The sequence below is a fragment of the Ornithodoros turicata genome, chromosome 7 (genome assembly GCF_037126465.1).
Source record: "Ornithodoros turicata isolate Travis chromosome 7, ASM3712646v1, whole genome shotgun sequence".
Taxonomy (NCBI): Eukaryota; Metazoa; Arthropoda; class Arachnida; order Ixodida; family Argasidae; genus Ornithodoros; species Ornithodoros turicata.
The window spans coordinates 50719696-50742395 of record NC_088207.1 but is presented as its reverse complement, the minus strand read 5'-3'; the positions used below and the strand labels follow the sequence as shown (position 1 = coordinate 50742395).

Here is a 22700-nt window from a genome sequence, read left to right as displayed (position 1 = left end):
GGAAGATGCACAAACGTTTGAAGGCCAAGCCGAAGCTCATTGAAAGCATGTACAGACCTCGTACCGGTTAATATTGTCAAAGGGAAACAAAAAAATAGTAGTTTTAATCCTCTTGGAGACTAGGTGCTTTGCCACAATCATTAGTTCCTTTCGGAGCTAAATGCATGGAAGTTTATGGCGATCTCAGGGACTATGTGCCGCGGTGGCGAGTGAATTTCGTGGTCAGGGGTGTAAAATGGGGAGAATTGCAGTCTATGGAACTAGAAGCTGTAAGTGCTGTCCAATTTGCTCGTTTTCCTTTTTCTTCTCTTCTTTTTTTGTTGTCTTAGAGTGCATGCTCTAAGAAAAAAAGAAAGAAAAAGAGTGCACGCATGTTAAAGCGCACAATGTCCAGCGTAGTACAAGTACACTTTAAGGGGGGAAAAGCAGTAAAGCGAGGAGTAATTGCAGCTTCTATTGTCTCCTACACTGTAAATACTGCCCATTTCAGTCCCCTAACCCCGATATTTACTCCCCAGGACTGCTAATAGATCTCCTGAATGATCCTAAATGATCTCCTGAATGCACACAATCTACGTTAATATGTGCTCTTCGTGAATTTGATGGAATACGTCTACGATAACTTAGCTAACTTAGCAATTTTCCACCCACACAGAAAAAAAAAAAAAAAGTTAGCGGTCCTTTCTCGCGAAATTATGCCCTATGCACGTCGCAAGATTTTATATCACTCGGCATATCACGGGTGATGACTGTTTAGTTCAAAGTATTTTCATTTACGCACACGAATTTGGTACCCCGGGTGCATTAGAACAGAGCGTGAAACGCTGTCCCCGCTCTGTGACATTCATTTAATCCCGTGTTTTTAATCTCTAAGGGAACTAATTTTTGTGTCAATTCATTTAGTCCCCTATAAAAGGGCTAAAATTACTCCTTCCCCCCCCCCCTTAGAGTGTACCAAAAAACACAGAAATCTTCAGCCATGATGTAATCGCAGTAACAAGAAGCAGAATTCTGCCAGTAACCGTGTATTCACACGAGCGACATCCTCACGGAGTATTCTACAGGAAGAAAAAGCGAAAACACTGCTCACGAGCCCAAGTTCCGTCCCGTGTTATGTCGAGCATTCACACGGTGCGGAATAGCGGAAGTGACGTACCGCGCACATAGCAGACGACGCTTAGCAGACGACACCGTCAGCGTGTTTTCCTGTCGTCTGCTACGGAATATCTTGTGGCTGTGTAGCAGGATATTCCCCCGCGGTTAGCAGTGCATACGTGAAGACACGACGTTGAGCGCTCGCGCTCACATGACAGCAGAAAGCTATGACGCTTTTCGCATCTTCCGCTTCTGAGGGAATGTCGCTCTTGTGAATACACAGTAACGGGCACTTTTATTTCCCGACACACATCGGACGAGCCCCACTTCATTCCTATGGGCAGGAATCTGATTGGAGGAAGTGCACTTGCGAATGCGTTCACTAAGGAAATGAAACTCGAGATTAGCTCCCTTGAAAAGCAGGAAAGGAAAAAACAAAACGACGAAAAGGAATGAATAGAGGCAACAGAAGCCTCATTTGTACAAGCTGTCGATATTCTGCTATGCACGAAAAGTGAAGGGAGGGGAAAGAAGTAAAAAAAGAAAAAAAAACGTTATGGAGCTCTGTTGAAGACATCCATACTCAATCTGCCCTGAAGTTGAAAAAAACGAAAATGCATGGAGCAAGAAACTCGGAAGTTGGAAGTAAATTTCTTCTTATCTTGGGGATCGCTTCAAAAGCCCATCACCTTTTCTTATCTGACGCCCCCTTATACCTATCTTTCTTCCTAAATTTCATCTGCTATCTCATTCTTTCTTACCTAACTACGAAAAAAAAATAGAAGGGTACAATCAATAACAACGTAAAATAATGATTTTACGACCTTACACCTTCCGCTAACACAGACCAGCTTCTGTACTTTCCCTTTACTAATACCGTCTCTGTGTTGCATCCTTCTGTGTAGCTGTGTACGTCGACTTTGATTGTTCTCATTTCTTTTCCTCGTACTGTATAACGCGGTTCAGCTGGAATCATTAGACTCAAATGTGTGAACGCAGGAAAGAAGACGAACAAATCTTATTACGTGTCTCGGTTCCGAAAAAGGAACTCAGATTACGCGGCTGTGCGGAAGAATCCAACGCTAATGCAATTTTGAACGTGGCCAGTCGTTTTCTTTATCCATTTGTTATGGAGCGCGAAAGGAAATCGTGTTTTGTGGAAGTGTATAATGAGTTCGTGAAAAGAAATTGATAAATGTGTCGTGAATGCGTGAGCTATGTGAGGAGGAGTTATTCGCTCAGAGATCGAACGGTGTCGGCGCGCTGCGGAGAAACGATGAACTACCGTAGTGTGGGTAGCTTCCTCGCGTCGTCTGCTTTTACACGTTTATTCCGCGTTCAGTGCGGTAGGTGGAGCATTGGGAAACGGAACGGTATCGTACCATCCCGGCACACGTGATCTTCCGGTGAATATACACAAGAATTACGGAAAAGAACCACCAACTCCGAGCATCGATCGGGATGTTATCCACACTAGAAAGGTGACGCTGTCTCCCCCTATAGGTCGATCTCGCAGCGAATGGGGAAAGGGGAATAGGCAAACCTAAAACCTTAGCGAATACTGTGGTGAACGACCCAAATGGGAAGGCAGGAAACAGTGACGTCATAACTGGATGAGTTGCGGTATTCGCGGGACCCATTGTTTACGCTCTTTGTTGTAAAACTTGGAATACAGGTTCACGTCACCAGCTCGCGTGGGATATAGCATGCATAGCAGTTGACAGCGTGCTGGCCATGTCACGTCGAGACTGGGAAGTATTCCCGGGTTTTCCTCAGACGCTGTCACACATATGTCGGCAGAGTTCCCTTAGAAGTCGGCCCAGGACGCACCCCTAGAGCGTTAGTCCAGAAGTTGCCCGCCTCTGCAAGGCTGACAATTACGGCGAGCTCTTTCACTAGCACCACTGCCGCATATTCACACAGATGCCAGTAATTGTCTTTCACATTGATTTGGAGTAATTTAGGACGGGCTCTCGCAGCCCCTTTCAGTACGCAGCCGAAAAGCATATTGCCGCGTGCCTCCCCCACGACGGACATCTCGCTGCCCGGACATTTTGGTGCTCGTGGGGAAAAATAAAGTCGAGAGGTGTTGCGATATGCTAGACTACGTTGAGAGTACTGCATTTGAGATATATGTAATTTGATGCGGTATTAGATAGTTTGAGGTTAACGGAGGTTAGGATATATCGAAGGTTCTCGGGTAGTGTAATACGTAAACTATGAACATTGGCTATTTGCTGGTCGTCGAGGAATTCATTTCCATACATGTTATTTAAAAAAAAAACATACCAATACCGGTGAAACAAAATCTGTTAAAAGTAACAATGAAAACGGTAAAGGTGAAAATTAAGGGAGGAACAGGAAGGGGAAGCACTAAATGCAATTTAGGATGCCTGTTTTTTTTTTTTCATTTTATTTTTTTTTACATTTTTCGGGTTGACCAAAAAGCTTAGCTCCCCCCCCCCCCCTTCCAATGTCTTTTGGCGAAATCGACAGGTTCCAATAAAGTTGTCAAAGCAGTTGCAATGTCACGTGGCATCATAATGTCTTCGTTTGAATTATACTGTACTAGTGTACCAGAAAAGGTACAGACACCGAAATAGCCCCGTACCAAGATGTCCACGCACCGACCCGCGCGTACTATAGACCCGTGCCTCCGGAATGATTTTCTGTATTTTGACATCAGAGCCCCGGTCCATTATTTAATTGCGATTGGTGAAATGTCACCCAAGAGACGATAATTCATATTGCAATTGAGAGAGAGAGCCGGCAATCATCTCCTAACTCCCTTTGAGACTGTGCATGATATCCGGGAAATTACGATTGCTGACTCAACAGCTGTCTAGACAGAATGACCTTTTCTGTCGAGCTCGAGCGCAGTCTTCTTGTGAGATATTTCTTTCGCTTCATTGTGAGTCAAGGGCCAGGAATAACCGCAAAGGAAAGGTTACTACGTGCGGTCAGTTATTGGAGCGCAGTGTCATTTTTCACGATGGTCTCCTGCGTGAATACGCTGATAATATCATGGGTGTGCAAGATACCCAGTGATGAGTCCGCAGTGATGAATTTTGATAGGGTCCAGTTAACGTTGCTGCGGGATAAAGCCTTGGAAATTTCGTTCCTGGAAAAGGTCAGCAGGTTGTAAGGTCTTGTCAAAGGCAAGCCATACATGTTTACCGTCCGATGCTGTGTAATATTAATACCGCGACTCTGCGGTCCTTTTTCGATAGCCAGAGTATTTTACGAGGCCTCCGCTTTTGCTTCATTACGCTGCCAGTTAAATTGATCCGACATGCGTTCAGCAAACAGTGGAATGCATAGTAGGAGATCCAGTGATGTCATTTTTTTTTGTTCTTTTTTTTTTTTTTTGTTGGGAATGGCTGTGGCCCTGCTTCAAGCTCAAGGTACGTCCAGGAGGTACTTATAGTGTAACGCAAATATTCCCGTAACGTGGTAAACTCGTACGGGTACTCCTAAGACATCCCTACAGGACTTGGTATCCCTTTGTTTATTTGTTTATTTTATTTGCGCTTCGGAGATGTGAAGGCTGCCAGGCACCGAAGGCCAATGCCTGCATCACCGTCTGCATGCACGAACGTTGAGGAAATTCCTCAGTGTCATCCTCAATAGTTTTACCAGTACTGTACGGACGAGCACCGTTGAGGGCAGTAGCGGGTACCCGAAGCACTACCGAAGCTACTAAGGTCATCACTGAGGAATTTCCCCAGCGTTTGTGCAAGCGGGCGCAGGACATCTACAACATTCCAAAATCCAAGGGGAAAATTTGAAGGAAAAACAAACAAACAAGCCGATCAGCATAAATAGGTAACTCTGCACTGGAGAAAACCATAACTCGTACAAGGAATACAGATATCGAATGCAAGTAATAGTCATCATACTGTTCCAACATTCGAACCACGTATAAGGACCAAAAACCGGAAGACGCGGCTCGAAGAGACAAACACGACAAGGTTCTCTGCTACCTTTGTCGTGTTTGTCTCTTCGTTGCGCGTCTCTCGGTTTTTGTTCCATATCCGTTATGCACCAGTTATAGCACCAGTTAGTCTAGCCAGCTCTGTCCCTTCTGTCGATTCGAACCACAGGGTAACCCAAGTCAAGAAACGGAAATCGATGCCGACGTTCATTGAGACGAAGTGGACCAAACAATGCGTCAACGATCAGCTATGCAGTACCGTGTGGTGGAAATTTATTCCGTGTACTATGAACTCTGCCAATTAGACGCATCGATCGTAGGAAACACAATCCACCAGAGGGATATCTCGCTCTTGGAAAGGGAAAAGTATAGGGTGGGAAACGTAAGCAGGTAAGAAGGGAATGCTGTGCTCTTGAAGGGCAAGGTTTCCATCGATGCGATCGAAGAAATTGACACAGGTGAAACGCAGCGAGTGAGCTGCGGTTTGTACATGTGAGCTAAGAGGTACAACGAACAATCGTTTTCCTTCTTGTCCAACTCTTTTAGTGCATCGGTGTATGTACTTATATCTTGTGTAATACACCATGCACTCTACGATCTTTTAAAAGTTAAAGAAGTCCGACCTCACAGCGAAACGGTAGCAAGTTAACATGTGTGTCAGTCAGATGTGTACATACATCATACATAGTAATGTTGTACGTACTCAACTGAAGAATGGTGTGGGAAACATGTTCAGGTATAGTACTTGACAAAAGTTTACGGAATGTGCGAGCGGTGTATTTTCTGTTCGGCGACAGCGACACACTATTTCGGGCGAGTTCACTCGTTCAGAAAGGGGGAGAGGTGAGCGCCAGTACGCAAACAACTTGCCGAGCACATGTAAGCGATACCGACACTACCGCCTGGTGTCGCAACCAGCGCAGTCGCCCACCGCCGCCCTGAACGAGTGAACTCGCCTGCTCCCGCCCTCCGCTAGGGTGTCTCTGGTGTCGCTCCGAGGAGAAAACTTTCTACTTTACACCGCTCGCGCGTTCCGTAAACTTTTGTCCAGCTCTGTAGCTCAGGTTGTATAGCAGGGAAGAGCTCCGAGAGTGAGATGGTCACAAGTTTCTTTTCGTTCCCTCTCTCTCTCTCTCTCTGAAGCCGCAGATTTCTAGATATGGTGCGAATGCAACACATACAGTGTAGTGCCCTCCCCTCGTTTTGTGTCCAATCACCATTGGGCTCACCGAAAGGGTGAATTAATGGTGTAAAGAGGGGGCGCTGAGTTTTGTGAGGCTTCCCTAAGCAGGTAAACGAGATTCTTATTTATCATTTATTTCGGTACAACCTATGTTAAAAGGGAATTTGATGGAGCTCATGAATTATCTCCTGAAAGTAAGGGGGGCCAACTATAGCCCGTTGCACAAGATTGTTGTGTACAAAACAAATTCTGTTTCTTTCAGAACACCCCAGGCTACAACCTGTTGTTCCTTGCCGGCTCATCCCGCTCTCCGGCTGGCGACCAAACAAGGACATCATTCACGTCCTGGGCAGCACGAGGCTCTTGTCATTTAACGGTTCCTCTGGAATCTGGAAGGACTCCCACCTCCCTAACGCGCACAAGCTGACTGCCTCTTGGCGTGTGGTATGCGCTAACAAACACCACGTCGTCATCAGCAACGGCACACATGTCAGCATATTTCACTTAAAATCATTTATGTGGAGCCAGATTCACGACGCAACAGACGCGACAGACCATCACATTGCCTGGTGCGGGGAGGACGAAGTCACTGTGGTGTGCTTAGCGTCTGGCGTCCGCTCTAAAATCGATAGCAATGGGAACGTCACGGTCACGAATGGCTCTGCGTTTCCAGTCGCCGCGGCTAAGAAGTCGTACGTTCTTTCGTGGGCCGTCCGTGACTTCACCTACGTTCTTGTAGACAAGTTCTGGAACGGATCCCGGGTACAGAATGCGACGGGTTTATGGAAGATGCCTGCTGCGGGCAGTCCAGGTAACTGGAAGCTGGTGTCCCTTTGGCCCGCAGGAAAAGCGGGTCACCCAGCGTCTCTATCAAAGTCTTACACGTGGTCGAACGACACGGCGCTTTGGCTGTGGAGGGAGCTGCCGACAGAGTCTCAGTTGTGGTCCTTCAACGTGGTCACCCAGAGCTGGACGAGGCACGGGAGTAACCACTCATCGAGTCTTGGGAGTCCTCTGTTGGCTTGGAATCACGGACAAACGCCGTGTCTCCTGTTTGCGAATCCAACTTGTACTTCAAATTATTCTTTGTCTTATCTTCACTGCCTAAAGTCGGTTACCAAGAAGAAGGCGAACTCGACTCTTACGACGCCAAAGCCCAACTCGACGACTGTGGCCTACTCCACTTCGCCAACGACAGCACACAGTACCGTCACTTCGCGGCCCACTCACGCCCCCCTGAATACAACGGCACTTCCGACGGGTGCAACAGGCACGAGTTTCCCAACAACGCAGGTCGTTTCTCGGTCTAACCAATCAACGACCCCGCTTCCTCCGACGACATCAACGTTCAACCCGCGCTTACCAACTGCCATTGGGATTACGGAGCTGAAAGACGACCAGATCGAGCCCTCTCCAATGGATTCTTCGCAAACAAAATGGCACCAACAGAATTCTGGAATCTTCGGTTCAATCATCTTCTTCGGAACATCGATAACCATCTTCACGATCGTGGGAGCTGTCTGGTGCATCCGCCATTGCGTGCATTTCCCGAAGGATGCCCTTTTATTGCGAGATCCTCCGTCTGTACGGTACACAGCTATTCCAGACACTATAGCGTAAACTTCCAAGAGAAACAATCGCACGGAGACAAGTCAGCCAAACAGCATTTCCGTTACGTTTGATAGGCTGCTGCAACAGCACTGGAGAATTGTAATGGGAAGACATATATGTGCCAACTTAGTGCGCCACCGTCCACCAATCATTGGAGACTGGCTTCCAGACGGGTGACGCAACCGTTTACTCGGAGACATGCAAACCCGTTAAGAGGGGCAAGATCAACGTCTACAGAGCCCCGTTTAACGATGAAGCTGAGGAAGACCGAAAGAACTGTTTTCCGGGACAGCACGAGCAGTAGGGCCAGGTTTCATGTTCAGGTCCACACGACCTCCCATCATGTCTTCACATCTGTGTTCTGCAGAGTTCTTATGTAGGATGTTGTTCGTGCACGTGAAGTGTTTTCGAAATGTTTATTGTTGTGCGACTCTACACGGAACCGGAGCAAACTACCGTACTTACTCGCATAATAGACCACTACCCGTTTGTAAACAAATCACGTCATAATGTTCGACAGCGCCACCAGTTTGGTAGAGTTGAACTACGTTCAAATCTAGTGGCGAACAAGGTCGCGCCTGAAAGCCACGGTCTTGAGGGGATTACGGTGATCTCTGAAAGGGACGCGAACTTCGGTCCTACTTTCTTTCAGCGAACAATTGCTCATTCGTGGAACCCCGCTTTCCCCTTCCGATCTGTTTTGGTTTCGGTCTGTCTACCAACGTCATGATGACGTTTGTCGGGTAGAGGTCCACCATCGCGATGCGTGGCGCGAGCGGCGCGAGGCGGCTGCCATTGGTACGTTCGCGTGTGGATCATTCTCGCGTGTGGCATCGTATCTCCCGGTATTATTGTGAAAAGCTCGGGTACTACGGTAATCCCTAAAAGGGATTCCTAAGGGTAATCCCCAAAAGGCTCCGTAAACGGCTCTGGTTTGCTCTTCAAGCATCTGTCCACATTTCCTATATTTATCGGATCCTTGCTTCGCTTTTCCCCGACTTTGGCAGTGTAATTTATTACCGACATTGTAAGTCACTGGAATCCACGCGGTTTGAAATTCCCGCGCAGAGAGACGTAGCGCGACGTCAGTGTGACGACACGAGGGCGTTCCCTTTACGCCAGGATTCGGTTGCCCGTTGCCCCTACTGTAGGGTTGTAGGATGCCGCTACAAGGTGACGGTGAGAGAGTGGGGACCAGCTCCGGTGGCGCAGCGGTAACGCGTGCGCTTGGAGACTGGGAGGTCCGCGGTTCGAATCCGCGGGCCGGCTGTGCCGTCTGGGGTTTTTCCTGAGTTTCCTTCAGATGTGTAATAGGCGTATGCCGGCACAGTTCCCCTGAAGTCGGCCCATGGACGCAGCTATCCTCCCCCCGAGCGGATTCCGCTCGGTCTTCCACTTCACCCTTTCCTCTCCTCCTCTCCACCACCTTTCCCTTCCCGAGAAACATGCCGCCTAATCAGGCAGGCAGACCTCTCGGGTTCCTCCCAACGACACTCCTCCTCCTCCTGAGAGAGTGGACGCTGACGCGTGACCATCCTGGCGAGGACGTCACGGAGACGTCATGGGAGCTGATGGGGTGCTGTCGACACTCGTCTGCGTTCGCCCAGTGCGCCGGCTTACATAGCATGGAGTTTGTCCACCAGCAGCTTGCCTGCATACGCAGGGTGTTTCAGTTAAATCCCCGGGCTAATTCGCGAACGGGTGCACCAATCGAATAACTTTCTTTTTTACAAGTATCGTGCGTTACGCGTCTTATCAGGTGCTATACTGAGTAAAATGATCACGAGAAACCCATTTCCGCAAAGAAAACTTTTGGTTGACTTGGAAAATTTCGGAGTTCAATTCAAGAAAATAAATTTCCACCAATTGAAATGAAACAAAAATGGTACCAATATGTGGCAAATGTTCCTGGCAGAAAAACATCACTTGACAGCATGTCTCTCCGTTGCCTACGTTATTTGCTATGAATTTCATTCATGGTTGGTTGGAGCACCCTGTATATGCCGTTTTACCAATCCCGCATGGAAAGATCGTGATTCGAGCAGTGGCGAGGAAATGCCTGTTGATTCCGAGGCACCGACAAGACCGTAGCTCCTCGAGCGTTTTGTTCCAGTTCACCCTAACTACGGCGTTATGATTTTAGGGACAAAAAAGTTAATTAAGCGAGTATATACGGTATTATACTACCACTTGGCAAAAATTGCAAAAGGCAGCGAAACGTGATGGGCAATCATTCACTGCAGAAGGGCACATAATGCATACGTATAGTTGGTTGTTTCCTGTATGCAAGAATGTGGCTGGGGTTTGCCTTTGAACCTGTTTCTAGCAAGTTGGAAACAGGTAGTGCACCATGTACTGGTGTTGCATGGCATTAGCCCATCGGAAGAGCACTACTCTGGTGCAAATTCACAATTCCTAGCTCCAGTGTGGCATTTCCATGCAAATATTTGTCTTCATTATCAGATTTTGAAGACAATTTTTAAATGACCTTCCTCGAAAGCCAATTTACCACCAACTTTATTGTTGGAAATGACAAACCGATTGTGTAGCGATTTCTCTATCTGATGATATTTGCAAATATTGTTGTAATCTCTTCAATGGGAACATATCTTTTCTAGAACATATCAGACCACAAAAGTGCATGCATTTTGCAGATTGACTTTATAATAGAACTACTTCTGAGACAACATTATTGAACATGACAATTTCATTGGATTAAATATTTGATAACAAATATGTCTTTGCATATATGTCTTTGGTAGAGAGATATACCTTACATAAAGTGTTTTTTGACTAGAAGTTCATGAGTACTGTTGTCTTTGCAATAGGGTCATAAAGGAATTGTTGGCTTGATTAGGAGTTGCTGTTGTGATTTGCTCTAGAGCATAAAAATTCATTTATGCAAAATCATCTAATGAACAACATAGGGAAAAGGGTGAAATGAAACACAAAAATGACATGAGAACATATTCCCCTTGACAAGAGGAAATTTTTCTTACAATAGATTAATGAAGTGGAAACACATTAAACCTGTGCATCTGATATGTCTGCATGCACATAGCAGCTAGCGACCATCTGCTCCTGACTCAATGTCTCAGAATTTTGCTACAACCAGCTGTGCCACAAACCTGCTTTGTGCATGTCTGTCTCTTGGAAAACCAATCAAGTGGAGTGCATGCAAAGGATGAAGCCTCTCTAAAGCTAGACATTAATATTTATTATGCAATCCAAAGTTAACAACATCTATAACTTGTATTGCTTCATGAACAGGCTGATAAAACTAAAAGGACTAAAAGGACTAAAGCAATGATTAACCAGACAACTAATTCCTTGATTGCAACTACAGAGTGAATGTGCTAAGTAAATCAGATCAGATCAGATAAAACTTGGTCCAAACCCAAGGAGCAGATGACAGTAAAACCTTGGATCCAGATTACATTAAAACATGATTAATAGATTCTGTGCACTGGCTTCAATCACAGTAACAACAAAACCCACGCGTGCATTATTCCATTCCCAACACGATCCACGCTCACTATCAGTTTCGATGTTTATATATGTCATACACAGAGTCCAAACTATGCTAAACTTGTAAACGTCAACATCCTGTACAGGTACATTATCAATTTTTGTATACCAGTATCTAAGCATTGTAAATGGCTGATTACAAAAACGGGGTGATACTATCACAGATACGATGTCAAGCCCAAAGACATTTCCATGAAACAAAGTTACCCCGCCAATTTCCATCAATTATAGAGGCTCAATTGACAACACTATCATACAAGAAAAAAAAGCTTTCTAGAGAGAATAAATGTACATTCCAATTATTAAAAATGGCTCGAAGCTATCGGAAACCGGCTTTATCCGTACATGCAGATTCAGTAGGTCCTTCGTAGATTAATGTGGCATTCGATCCAACAACGAAAAATTTGGATGAGAGAATCTTAAGATGAGATTTAACAAACAGTATTTATAGCTGCCAAATCTTTGCATGTGTTATGGAGTGCATGCACATCATGAGAAACATACATCTATGCGAAACAAGGGGAAAAAAAAGAAGAGACAGACCACACTACTCATAAAATCAGTAAATAATTAATCTTGTAAATAATTTGGCACAAAATAACCCAACTCAGAACATGTCATGTGGCCTACATGAGACTAGACTGATACATGAGGTAAAACGAGGTTCAAATGAGGTAAAATGTGCACTTTTTAGTCGAGTCTGCCATGACTGGCTTCAGTACCTTGCAGGTCTAGATGTAATCAAAGGGCATCGAGCAAACTGCAACAAATGGACCATCTTGCATAACAGTAAATACAGTAGACGCTAAATTAAAAATAGACATACTATCAAAACTAGGACAATGTTACGAGATGTGGAATTAATACTGGGACCTACAGCTCCTAGGAACTCCTCTGCTGTAAGCATCAGTGGCTGTAAACTGTGCAAGCCTCTTGGTCAAACAATATATTAATCAATTAAGTTGCCTTCATATGTGGTGACTAGTAAGTAAGGTAAACATGGGTTAACGTACATGAAAAATCATCTTGCATAGCAACATCACTGCCATGTCACTGTGCTTGTCACTACCACCCAAGATAAAATCCATAACAGGTGCGCTAAAAATTTAAAAATGGCAAGTTAAAAGCTAAACGATCCGTGAAGAAATATACACTTAAAATGTTATCTTGGACAAAATGTGCAACAAAAATTGCACCATTCATGCATTTTGGAGGACACCAACCTCCTTTTAAGTGTTTGAATGGCAGTGCAAATACAGAGGCACCTCAGTACATTTTAAATAAGTCGAACCGGAAACGTACCCACAAGCAAAACAACATGTCAAGAGAGTCGGCTAAAAAAAAAAAAAACATTGTACCATTAGAGAAAGTTCACATCCTGCAGGTCTTCACGATTAACATCGATTTCATCGCACAATTAACTTTCCCAATCCCAACCCTAAAGGACATATGTGAGAAAGTTGTTTTGATTGGACTTTAAAAAAAAAATTCAAAAGAGATATGGCAGAGATAAAAGAATGACATGACTGGCTGGCTGTCACAAACACCTGCCCAGATGAGCAGCAATGGATGAAAGTATACGTATTGTCGACGAGCAACAAGTTCCGCTATCGGAAGCTTTCCTTGTTGATGATGACGTTTCCTGACGATGCGCTGACTATGCAGTCCAGGTCAATGAAATGTAAAGCAGTTCCCCACGTTGCATGCTCTGTGTCCTCTTGCTTGTAGAACTTGGCTTGCAGGTTGACCAACAGCTCGCCAATGTTTCGGATCTGGATTTTTGGAAGCACGGTATTAGGTGTGATCACATGTGAAGACACACTGTTCTTTCCAAATTTGAAAGGAATTTCTGATAACTCGTATGGAAAGTGATTTTTCAGTCGAGTTTCGGCTTCAGCGAAATCTGACAAGGATGGTTGACACACCTGTCCTTGTTAAATCTGTCTGTCTGTGTCGTCCTAGCTGGTTGTGTCCAACAAACTAATAACAAGCACTAACTAAAACTTATGAAAAAGTAATAAAACCATGTCGAAAAGATCCTGTTAGTGCTCATGACCACTAGACCTAGTGCCTTCAAAGACGCCCCACGTTAACAATATTTGTGACATGGAAGTCATAACGACCCTCCATGGGGGTTTTGATTAATTTGGTTCTGACAATGATAAATTATGCTGCACAAATCTTACTGTTTGATACGATAGTTCTTCTCAAATATGAGGAATATCTCACAAAGGGTTTTGTTTTCTGCCGATAGAAAGTTTCTGTTAACGAAACAAGATTGGCCCATTTCGGTAAATTTTCTGGCAATTGCACTGGATATATGAAGGAAAATATGTCTATATGACAATGGTTCGCTATGCTTATCGATGTATTGCACTATGCTAGAACGAAACAGACATTGGTACGCTGTTGAATGGTTTTAATAGCCTGTTCAAAGAAATATACAGGACAAGCCTGAAAGTCTGGTGTATAATAGCACACTTAAACATACTACATACCATAACACTGCATTTGAGAGAGTACTTCTCATGCACGCAATATCTTTTGGCACTTAAGAACAATCTCTAAGCAGACTACCTCGGAACATTCGCAAGTGTGTCTGTGCTACCCTGCTTCACAATGCCAAAGCTTAAACACCTTGCAGAAAAATGGCTTGCCTGAGATAGTTAAAGGGCTTACCTCAAGAACCAGAGGAATCTTGTCACGCTTTCCGTGCTTGGTCACAGGTACTCCAAGGCTTGACCATGAGATGCAGTACGTTGAAGATGAATGGTCTCTCGATTTCTCTTTGGGTGTGTAACGGGTACCCAGCAGGGTTATGTTACTGGGGGAAAAGGTACATCGTTTTCTTCACATATCAATTCACACACATTTTTCAATATTTTTGTGGAATACAGATAACACTTTTTTTTAGCAATATTGAATGACATTGCAGTGCTTACTCTAAAAGCTGAGCTGGCCGGAAACATACTGTCAGGAGGTATGGTGTCTCAACATTTAGCTTTATGGTGCTCTCAGATCCAAACCTTGTTCCATCACTCTGAAAGATAAGATATAGCATTGTGACTGTATTGATTTTCTTTTTTTAAAATAATGCCGCATATGAAAGGCATGTTGGTTGCCAAAAGTTGTTTACTTTGTTGAAAGACTGCCAAGGGAAAAACAAAAGAAACCTGCTATGTTAATGCACAGTCACAGAGAATATCCACACACAAAAAAGAAGAAGAAAAAAAGAACAAGTAAATGCACTTATAAAGTGCCCACCCAGTGCAACTAACAGTGCTGCTGGGAGATGTAATTTTACTAAAAAGGATAGGCAAGGAGTTTAAAAGCGCAACACCAGCACCAACTCAATACTAATCACAGAGAGTCATAATGCTGTTAACTTGCACAGGAGTCGGTACGGGTAAAACATTGCAGCGTGTCACGATCATGTTCCATTCTGTTTTTTATTAATTATCCTTATTTGATAGAAACAGGCGAAAAACGCGGCGCGTGAGATTTCAGCCACGCCTCCTTAGCGCGTCAAAAATTCGTGTCGCGGAGCACGTTCGCAAAACTACGCGATGCACCGAAGCCGAAGCACTCGAACGGTCTGCATTGAAATCAATCTCTCAGTTGGGCGCCAGCTGGCATGGGGCATCGAGGACGAAGACATCCGATTCATATCAAACATTACGCATACTTTTTTTCGGCTGCAATGTCGCGTCATTAGTTTGCTCATAGCAACAGCAAGGCGGGAAATTGAAATTCTACACCGTGCCGTCATCGCGGACTTCAAACTCGTCGGTGCAGTATCAAACTCTACTAACGCGTGATGTGGGCGTATCACGCCGAGTCATACTGCCCCAGACGATATCGATTTGCGATTTCCGCAGATAGAAAGCCACACGCTTCCTGCGCCAGTTTATCTAATCGTGGGATCTGACTTCGGAAATATGAAATCATTGCCGTGCAAACGCGAGAAAGTCGCCAGGGCGCCGCAAGGCACATGACTTGTTCAAGAAACGACTTTGGCTTCTATAGACCTACCCACACCACAAGTTCTTTCATTTCCATCCCTTAACGTCACACTAAACTTCAGCTAAGTTCACGTAAGACCTCGAAACAATAACGAATTCTGGAGATTGGAGGCGTGAAGAATGGAAAACAGTATACGTGTGACTGGCACGACCGCAAATTACCACAATGTTTACAGTGCGGTTTGTGCGTTCGCGTGACAGTTTCAACGTGCGGAAAGCGGGAAGGTCGGAGCACCTACCTTGTAGTGCACCTCACTGTTTCCTTCTCGTTGCAGGCTGAGAACGGTCTTAAAGTTGATCCCCTGACTATCCCCCATTGTCCCCCTTGGGCGTTTGACGCCCCCGATAACTGCGCTGTGCACGGCTTCGCCGCTCCGCCTCCGCTAGCTTCGCAACGCTTTCTTCCTTTGCAGCAGTCACTGCCGGAGTTTCGACCACTTTATTCGTTCGTAATTGGCCTAGTGCTGCCATCTAGCCACAGCAGTGTGAAGTGTTGTCCCGTCCGCGCAAGTCGCAGCGCGGTCTTTCAATTGATTTTTTTTGCTGACGTTCCTTTTTCGTTCGTTGAACCGGCAAATTGGTAGCGGCAAACGCGGTTAATTTCATTTACTATATGTTCTGAAAATTAGGCTAACGAGGTCTGTCTGGTGCGGGCAAGCTCTTGGTTTACTTTGTCATTGGGCATTATCGGCGTGTGTATTGGTTCATTCAGTAGGGCACTTTATTGACAAAACAAGGAGAGAGATAGTAGCATTATAGTAGTATAGTAGGCTGAGGTTAGAGCTCACATTTTTTTCTTTTCTTTATTTTTTTTTTTTTTTTTTTTGGAATACGGTATAATTCGTGACCTACCGACAAAACGTCAATCGTCCTTGCTTGTTTAGCATTCTCTCCAGCATTTACTGGTGAAAAAAAAAAAGAAAAAGTAACAGAAAAAGAATGTTGCTTTATAGTTTTCACAATATGATACAAATAAGTGGGGTCCTGTGTGTGCCACGCCAATTGCCAATCGCAATGCCGATTGCCATGCAAAAAAAAAAAAAAAGAACATCTTCTATTTTTATAACAAAGGAAGAATGACAAAACGTAGCAATGTGTTAAAACTAATGAAGCAATTCAATGCCATCTCACACGTAAGCCATATACCGTGTTACGTACAGTTGCGTGCGTATGAACGTCCTGTGTTGCACAGATGAATGGGGGACACAGATGTTTACTGGTGTCATCACCACCACGTGATATATCTACACTGTAACGGAACTTCACTGCGTAACACTCTCCTCGCCTCCCATCGTCCCGGATGACATCGTTCGCAGCCCCGATTCGTTCAAACCGGAGGCGTACGCCCTTTTGTGACACCTATGCGGTTACGTTAAGTGTCACAAAAGGGGCGTACGCCACCCACGCGCTTCCCACGGAGTGATTATTCTGTGCAATGGTTAGCACTTAACGTGCTATTTGGTGAAGTGCTAAGAGTGTCGGGGGTAATTATTTGTCTCACTGCAGTCCTTTACTCTGCTTGCTCGAAGAGTAGACGAATACGAGTGAAGCACGCCCCGCCGATAGGATTGTTCGGAGGTTCATGTGATACCTATATCATTCCATGCCAGCTAACAATGGCGCTTACGTATCTCGGTGGAGATCGGGGGCTATTTATTTAACACAATTATGTTCGCTATTAAGCGGGACACGCTGTGCACCTGAATAAAAATAACAACGAGTATAATTACGATAAAAGAGAAAATAATGATCACTAATAAGGGGCAACAAATGTAAGTTCACGTGGAAAACTGCGTGTATATCGATACGATGTTAACAACATTGCTGGTCGTGGTGGTGAGTGGTTGCATAAATACGGCCGCGAGTTTAGACCAGAAGACATTGCATTAAATTACACATAGAGGGAGAGATGTCTGCGTGGCTGAATGTATGCAATAATTTATGAAATTTTTTTCACATTATCCGGCAGCGCTGTGTTTTCGAAAGAGCGTCGTGTGTGTAGAAATGTGCAGTAGCAACTATGACTTATATTTACTTTGCTCGTTTCGTCGCCATAATACCGCGCTGTCATTGTTGCCTCATTTTCCCCCTCTCTCATCCGCGCCACTGTTAATTTTGCTTATCTCCATGCGCGTGTGCCACGCGCCCATATAACGTCAGTATTACCAGGGGCTCTGTTTGCCAGCTCTTATCAAAACTGAGGCCTGTCATCTAATCGACCCCTGCTGTGCTGCAGAGTGAAGCTGCCGCGCCGCTAATGCACGAAGCACCGCCCTGGCGGCACGGCCAGACACTACGATCGATCGGGAAGAAATGGCGACAGCCAGTCTGTCTGTTCCCCCCATACACCTGGCTTGAAATCCGAATTTCTTTCGCGGTTCATTCTACCTGTGCATCGAGTGCGGTAAAGCTGGACCCCTAACAAGGTAAGGAAGTGCAGTACTATTCGAATTCGTTCCGCCCTTCGAACGACGATTCCGCGATCAGCTTCTCCGTCGAAGCAGACGACAAATTATTTTAGGGAGGACGAAAGGAAGGAGCAGGTTTGTTGACCTTGAAGATTACTTTGGGGTGGGTCATATGATGTAACAATGTCAGAATGGATTGAGCGATGTGTGGTAAGTCTATCAGGATGCTGTGCGGGAGAGAACTACATTTTTATGTGAGTTTGAGAGGGGTTAGCAGGAAATCAGATGGGCGTGGTCGCATACGAATATTGTTTAAAACGACCGACACATATCGCTCTAAAAGGTTTTGTTGTCGACGTGCACGCGCTGAAGACAAAGGAGGAAACGGTAATGTCTCTTCACTGCAGTAACCCTAACACTGCGGTGAAGCCACTTTGCAGTGACGGTGCGCCGCCAGAGCCTCCGATTGAAGACACGGGCTAACGTTAGCTACGCAATTTGACAATGAATACAGTGTTTGCAACGTCGGTTTGAGAGTTGCAAGGGAGAGACAGCCGTCACCTGCGAGGTGCTATGGGTACCTGGCTGGGTACTTATAGCTGTAATCATAGAGCATGGTCCATAACTAAGAAAATGATGTTTCTGAGCAACACAGAGGAGGACATCTAACTTCGGTGCAACAGTGTTGTCGCAATCCAAACTCAGGAACAGAACTTTACTGCGTAATACGCTCTACGCTAACCATTGTGCCGAATGTCACAGTTGTCGGTTCTGATTTGGGTACCAATATGGGTACTTAGCTGTAATCAAGTGAATACGCCTTTTTGTGACAACTGCCATTGGCCTCAAATTTTGAACAAATCACAAAATAAAACGATATCACGATAACTTTGTGATTGAAAGTTCTCATTCTAGAGTGAAGCACTTTTATCCTGGACCGTTGTGGTAACTTTCTAACGGGACAAAATTTAGGCACTAAATTAACCACTTCCCCTGTATACTCCTGTAATGGTGTGTATGTCCAAATGTAAAAAAATAAAAATAAAACGAAAAGGAACACGTGCACTCACATTCATAGGAATTACTATCAATACAGTGAACAAAACGCGGTCGCATCTGTACAGAACATATCAAAATCTGGTTCGTCCCAATACTCTCAGCACCGTCATACAAAATCTCACACCACATGACAGGCCCAAAAACCCATCTTATTCCACCGCAGTATCCCACAGGACAGACAGGGAACTAATCCCTTAGTCTGCTATTGATCCAGACGAGATACGACTTTGAGCATATCGAACTGCTTCGCTGACTCAAGCACAGCCACCCCTCCAGAAAGCTATAACACGAACGAGGATTTCCTACCCAAACTCGGCAGTGTCTTTTGTTGCTGCCTGTATACATGGACCTCTCGCGAAGGAGGACATCCTCTCCCTGATAAAATGACCAGCTCTTTTCATATCAAGAGAGGAGGAGGAGGAATGATCTCGTCTTTCCTGTTGCTGTGGCAACCATCGTTACGTATCCGTGGCGCAGTAGATCGTAAAAATTTCAGGCGAGTGGATTAGGACCACCGGTTGAATAATTGAAGAAGAAGAAGACGGTTAATGCTGGAAAGGTGTTGAAAGACGGTACCCGCTGGAATTGCACCTCTCCAGCTGTATATGTGGCTGGGGTGAATTTGTAAATATTGAGATTGCTGGCTGAATATGGGGGGGGGGGGAGGGGGGGTTGTGTCAGCATGCGAAACGAAGTATCGCAGAATCGCGTGAAAATGATAATCTTCCGGATGCCTGGATATGACACGTACTCGTGATGATGCGCGATGATATGATGGTACACTCTAAGAGAGAGAAAGAAAGAAAGAGTGATCATTGTCTTTTTTTTTGGGGGGGGGGGGCAAATGCATTGTCACAATTGTCACAATAAATGTCAAATAGTGCCCTTCAGGACCTAATGCACGAAAGTTTCTGCAGGGTTTCGGGATAGTGCTGCTGGCGGTGGTGTTGATGATGATGATGATGATGATGATGATGGCGGTGTGGGACAATGCTGCGAAGTAAATTTTGAGGGTCAGGGACTAAAATGAGGCTAATTAAAACCTGGGGGACTAGAAGCTGTAATTAATAATTCGGTTACTCCTTTTCTTTATTTTTTTTTCTGAGAGTATATACGCATCTCACCTTATGATGAAAGCCATCATGTTCAACATTTAACTTATCTCGTCAAAAAGTGTATTTGTGTATTCTACGAGTGAAATAACGTGATCCCTTTAAAGTACTTAGATATAACTAACAGCTTTGTCCACTGAGTACAGAGTGCGTGGCTGTTGTACGACTTCCTGGGCATCGTGACGACAATGTAGTCGTGGAAGTAATGAACGGAGTACATGCATGCAGAAAGCGTAATCGACGAAACGTGATTTGTTGGCACGGCTGCTCTTTACAAGGTGCAGGTGCAGGAGACGTCGTATATAGAGCCCAGATCGTGGCATAGAAGTGATGGAGTGGTCGCTTAAGGTCAATGCATGGGTTTACAAGGGGAAGTAGATCAATGCACAGACAATGAACGCCTCACGCGGAACAAGGCTAGTGTGTATACAGTCAAACTCCTTTATAGCGAACACCTTTTTAACGAAAATACCACTACAGCAATTTTTTTTTTTTTTTGTGGTCCCACTGGAGCCTATAGGTCCAATAATGGACATCCTTTTTAACGAAAATACCTTTACTGCGAATTTTTTTTTGCTGTCCCCTGAGTTTCGTTGTAAAGGAGTTTGACTGTATCTGTGTATTCACACTAGCGACATCCTCACGGAATATTCTAGTGGAAGAGAAAGCGAAAACACTCCTTACATAGCCGAAGTTACGTCCCGTGTTATGTTGAGCATTCACACGGTGAGAATATCGGGAGTGGGGTTCTGCGCTCTTAGCAGACGACACTTCGCAGACGATACCGTCAGCGTGTTTTCGTGTCGTCTGCTACGGAATATCTTGTGGCTGTTGTAGCAGGATATATTCCCCACGGTTAGCAGCATACGTGAAGACACGACGTTGAGCGGTGGCGCTCACGTGATAGCATAAAGGCATGGCACTTTTCTCATCTCCCGCTTCTGGGAGAATGTCGCTCGTGTGAATACACTTTATACGAACCAGTGTTGGGGGTAACTCGTTACGAGCAACTCGTTACTGCAAGTAAGCTACTTTTTTTTTTCGGTAACTTCTAACTTAACTCGTTGCTTTTGAGCTCCAGTAACTTCTTGAGGAACTCCTTCATTCTTGAAGTAACTTTGTGAAAGTAACCTGGAGAAAGTACCAAGTTCCTCGTGTTCGATTCTCGTCTACAAACATGGCGAACTGCGTCCTTCTTCCCTAGTGACATGAGACGAGAACAACTTGCACGCCGGCGATACGGTCGCGTCTGACTCCCTTGTTGTTACGCGGTGAACGTTACAAATTCTGTTTTGGGCGTGCGTTAGGAAGCTCAGGTGTCGCTCATCTTAACGACGAGCAGCGTATTTATAATGACAGAGGCCATTGTGTATAATAGGGTTAAAACGCGGTTCTACGACATGCGTGTATGGAGGCCAACTCATAGAACATAAACTTGCTTTGTGCTCCGTTTAAGAACCTTATTACGAGATCAAAATCATCAAATCCCTCCTTAAAGAAGTACATAAATGTAGGCTTCTTTCATCTTATCAGATATTGATATAGCTTTTGTATATCAAAACTATTTTGAAACGTCTTGCATCGCGCATTATGAAATCAAGATCCGCGAACTATAAAAAAGGTCAAGAACTGAAAAGTATATACTGGGTAGCAAGGAACTTGAAAGTAACTTGTTACTTTTCTAAAGTAGCTTAGGAACTTCAAGTTCATTTTCATTACGTGTAACTTCGTTAGTAACTTATAGTTACACTTGCACAGTAACTTAACAGGTAAAGAGTTCCCTTTTTCGAGTACTTCCCCATCTCTGATACGTACACTGTATTGTCAGAAAAGTTGGTGTACCAGCAGAAAGCTTGTCAGGAATAAGGGTTGGGATGTGTGAGGTATATGCCAATGCCACATCGAGAGGCCCCCCTTGATGCCTAAAGACGTCGACAGTGTTCCATATGCCGTGCGCAGTGACTGCACACTTGAAAAGTTCAAAAGTCTCTCTAGTCGTTGCAAATTTAAGCTCTTGGAACTGCGAGTAAAAATCCGCTGTTGCGAAACGCATGAAATTCCAATCCCAACGGCGTGCAAGTCGATAACGGAACGCGTGGGTGAAGCTCGAGTGTGCCGTTCAAACACGTACACAAAATGTAGTGAGTAATGTTTTCAGCTAAAAAACAAAAAGGAAGTCGGGAAATGTATTTTGATATGGGAGGGCGTGTAGCTGCATGTAGAACAGGAATTGGAAATAAGAGTACATGTAAGAGATGTAGGCCTTCGGTTCACGCGGAAGCTATGCAACTTCGAGGAACGTGCGTTCGGCTGTAACTTTTGCTCGCCTCTCTTTTTCATTTTGAAATCTTCAAGTACGGTTTTTATGTTTACTAAATAGGCGCTTTATTGAGTTCTTTTTCTGTGCCAAATTGCAGGATCATACATCACTTGATATTGCGCTCGGATATCGAATTCTTACCGAAAGCACCAGCTTGTAGCGAAAGCGGGCAATTTTTCCTGCGCTGTTCCACCCTACATGATTCAACACTGAGAAACAAAAGAGTCGTACAAAAGAGGTCTCACTCTATATTTAGGATGGGCGTACGCCTGTGTCCGCAACCGCGCGTTTCCGCGAAATTTGCATAATTTCTACGCACATAATGAAAAGTGTACTCCTTTCTTTCATTGTATTATACATGCTCTTTCCCATTTTGTGCGCACCTGATTGGCGTATCGAATTGAAACAAACGACGTCTAGGCGTGGCA

General features: G+C 44.8%; 3 protein-coding genes across 3 annotated transcripts in view; 2 read left to right on the top strand and 1 right to left on the bottom strand.

Annotated features, from left to right (window-relative positions):
• LOC135401454 (uncharacterized) overlaps positions 1 to 10676 on the top strand; it is a 102276-nt gene extending 91600 nt beyond the window's left edge. The window contains exon 4 of the mRNA XM_064633870.1: positions 6475 to 10676. Coding sequence (XP_064489940.1) covers positions 6475 to 7832 — 1358 coding nt within the window. The 3' untranslated portion in view covers positions 7833 to 10676. The remainder of the gene's footprint in view (positions 1 to 6474) is intronic.
• A 343-nt stretch (positions 10677 to 11019) lies between these two features.
• On the bottom strand, positions 11020 to 15795 carry LOC135401458 (CB1 cannabinoid receptor-interacting protein 1-like). The gene is made up of 4 exons (XM_064633874.1): positions 15613 to 15795; positions 14294 to 14391; positions 14031 to 14175; positions 11020 to 13123 (listed from the first exon to the last, which is right to left on the bottom strand). Exons 1-4 carry the CDS (start codon positions 15688 to 15690, stop codon positions 12959 to 12961), a joined length of 486 nt encoding a protein of 161 aa, XP_064489944.1. The 5' UTR covers positions 15691 to 15795; the 3' UTR covers positions 11020 to 12958.
• Positions 15796 to 17681: 1886 nt separating this feature from the next.
• LOC135401456 (fasciculation and elongation protein zeta-2-like) overlaps positions 17682 to 22700 on the top strand; it is a 29300-nt gene continuing 24281 nt past the window's right edge. Inside the window, exon 1 of the mRNA XM_064633873.1 lies at positions 17682 to 17799. The gene's annotated coding sequence lies outside the window, so the exon portion shown is untranslated. The remainder of the gene's footprint in view (positions 17800 to 22700) is intronic.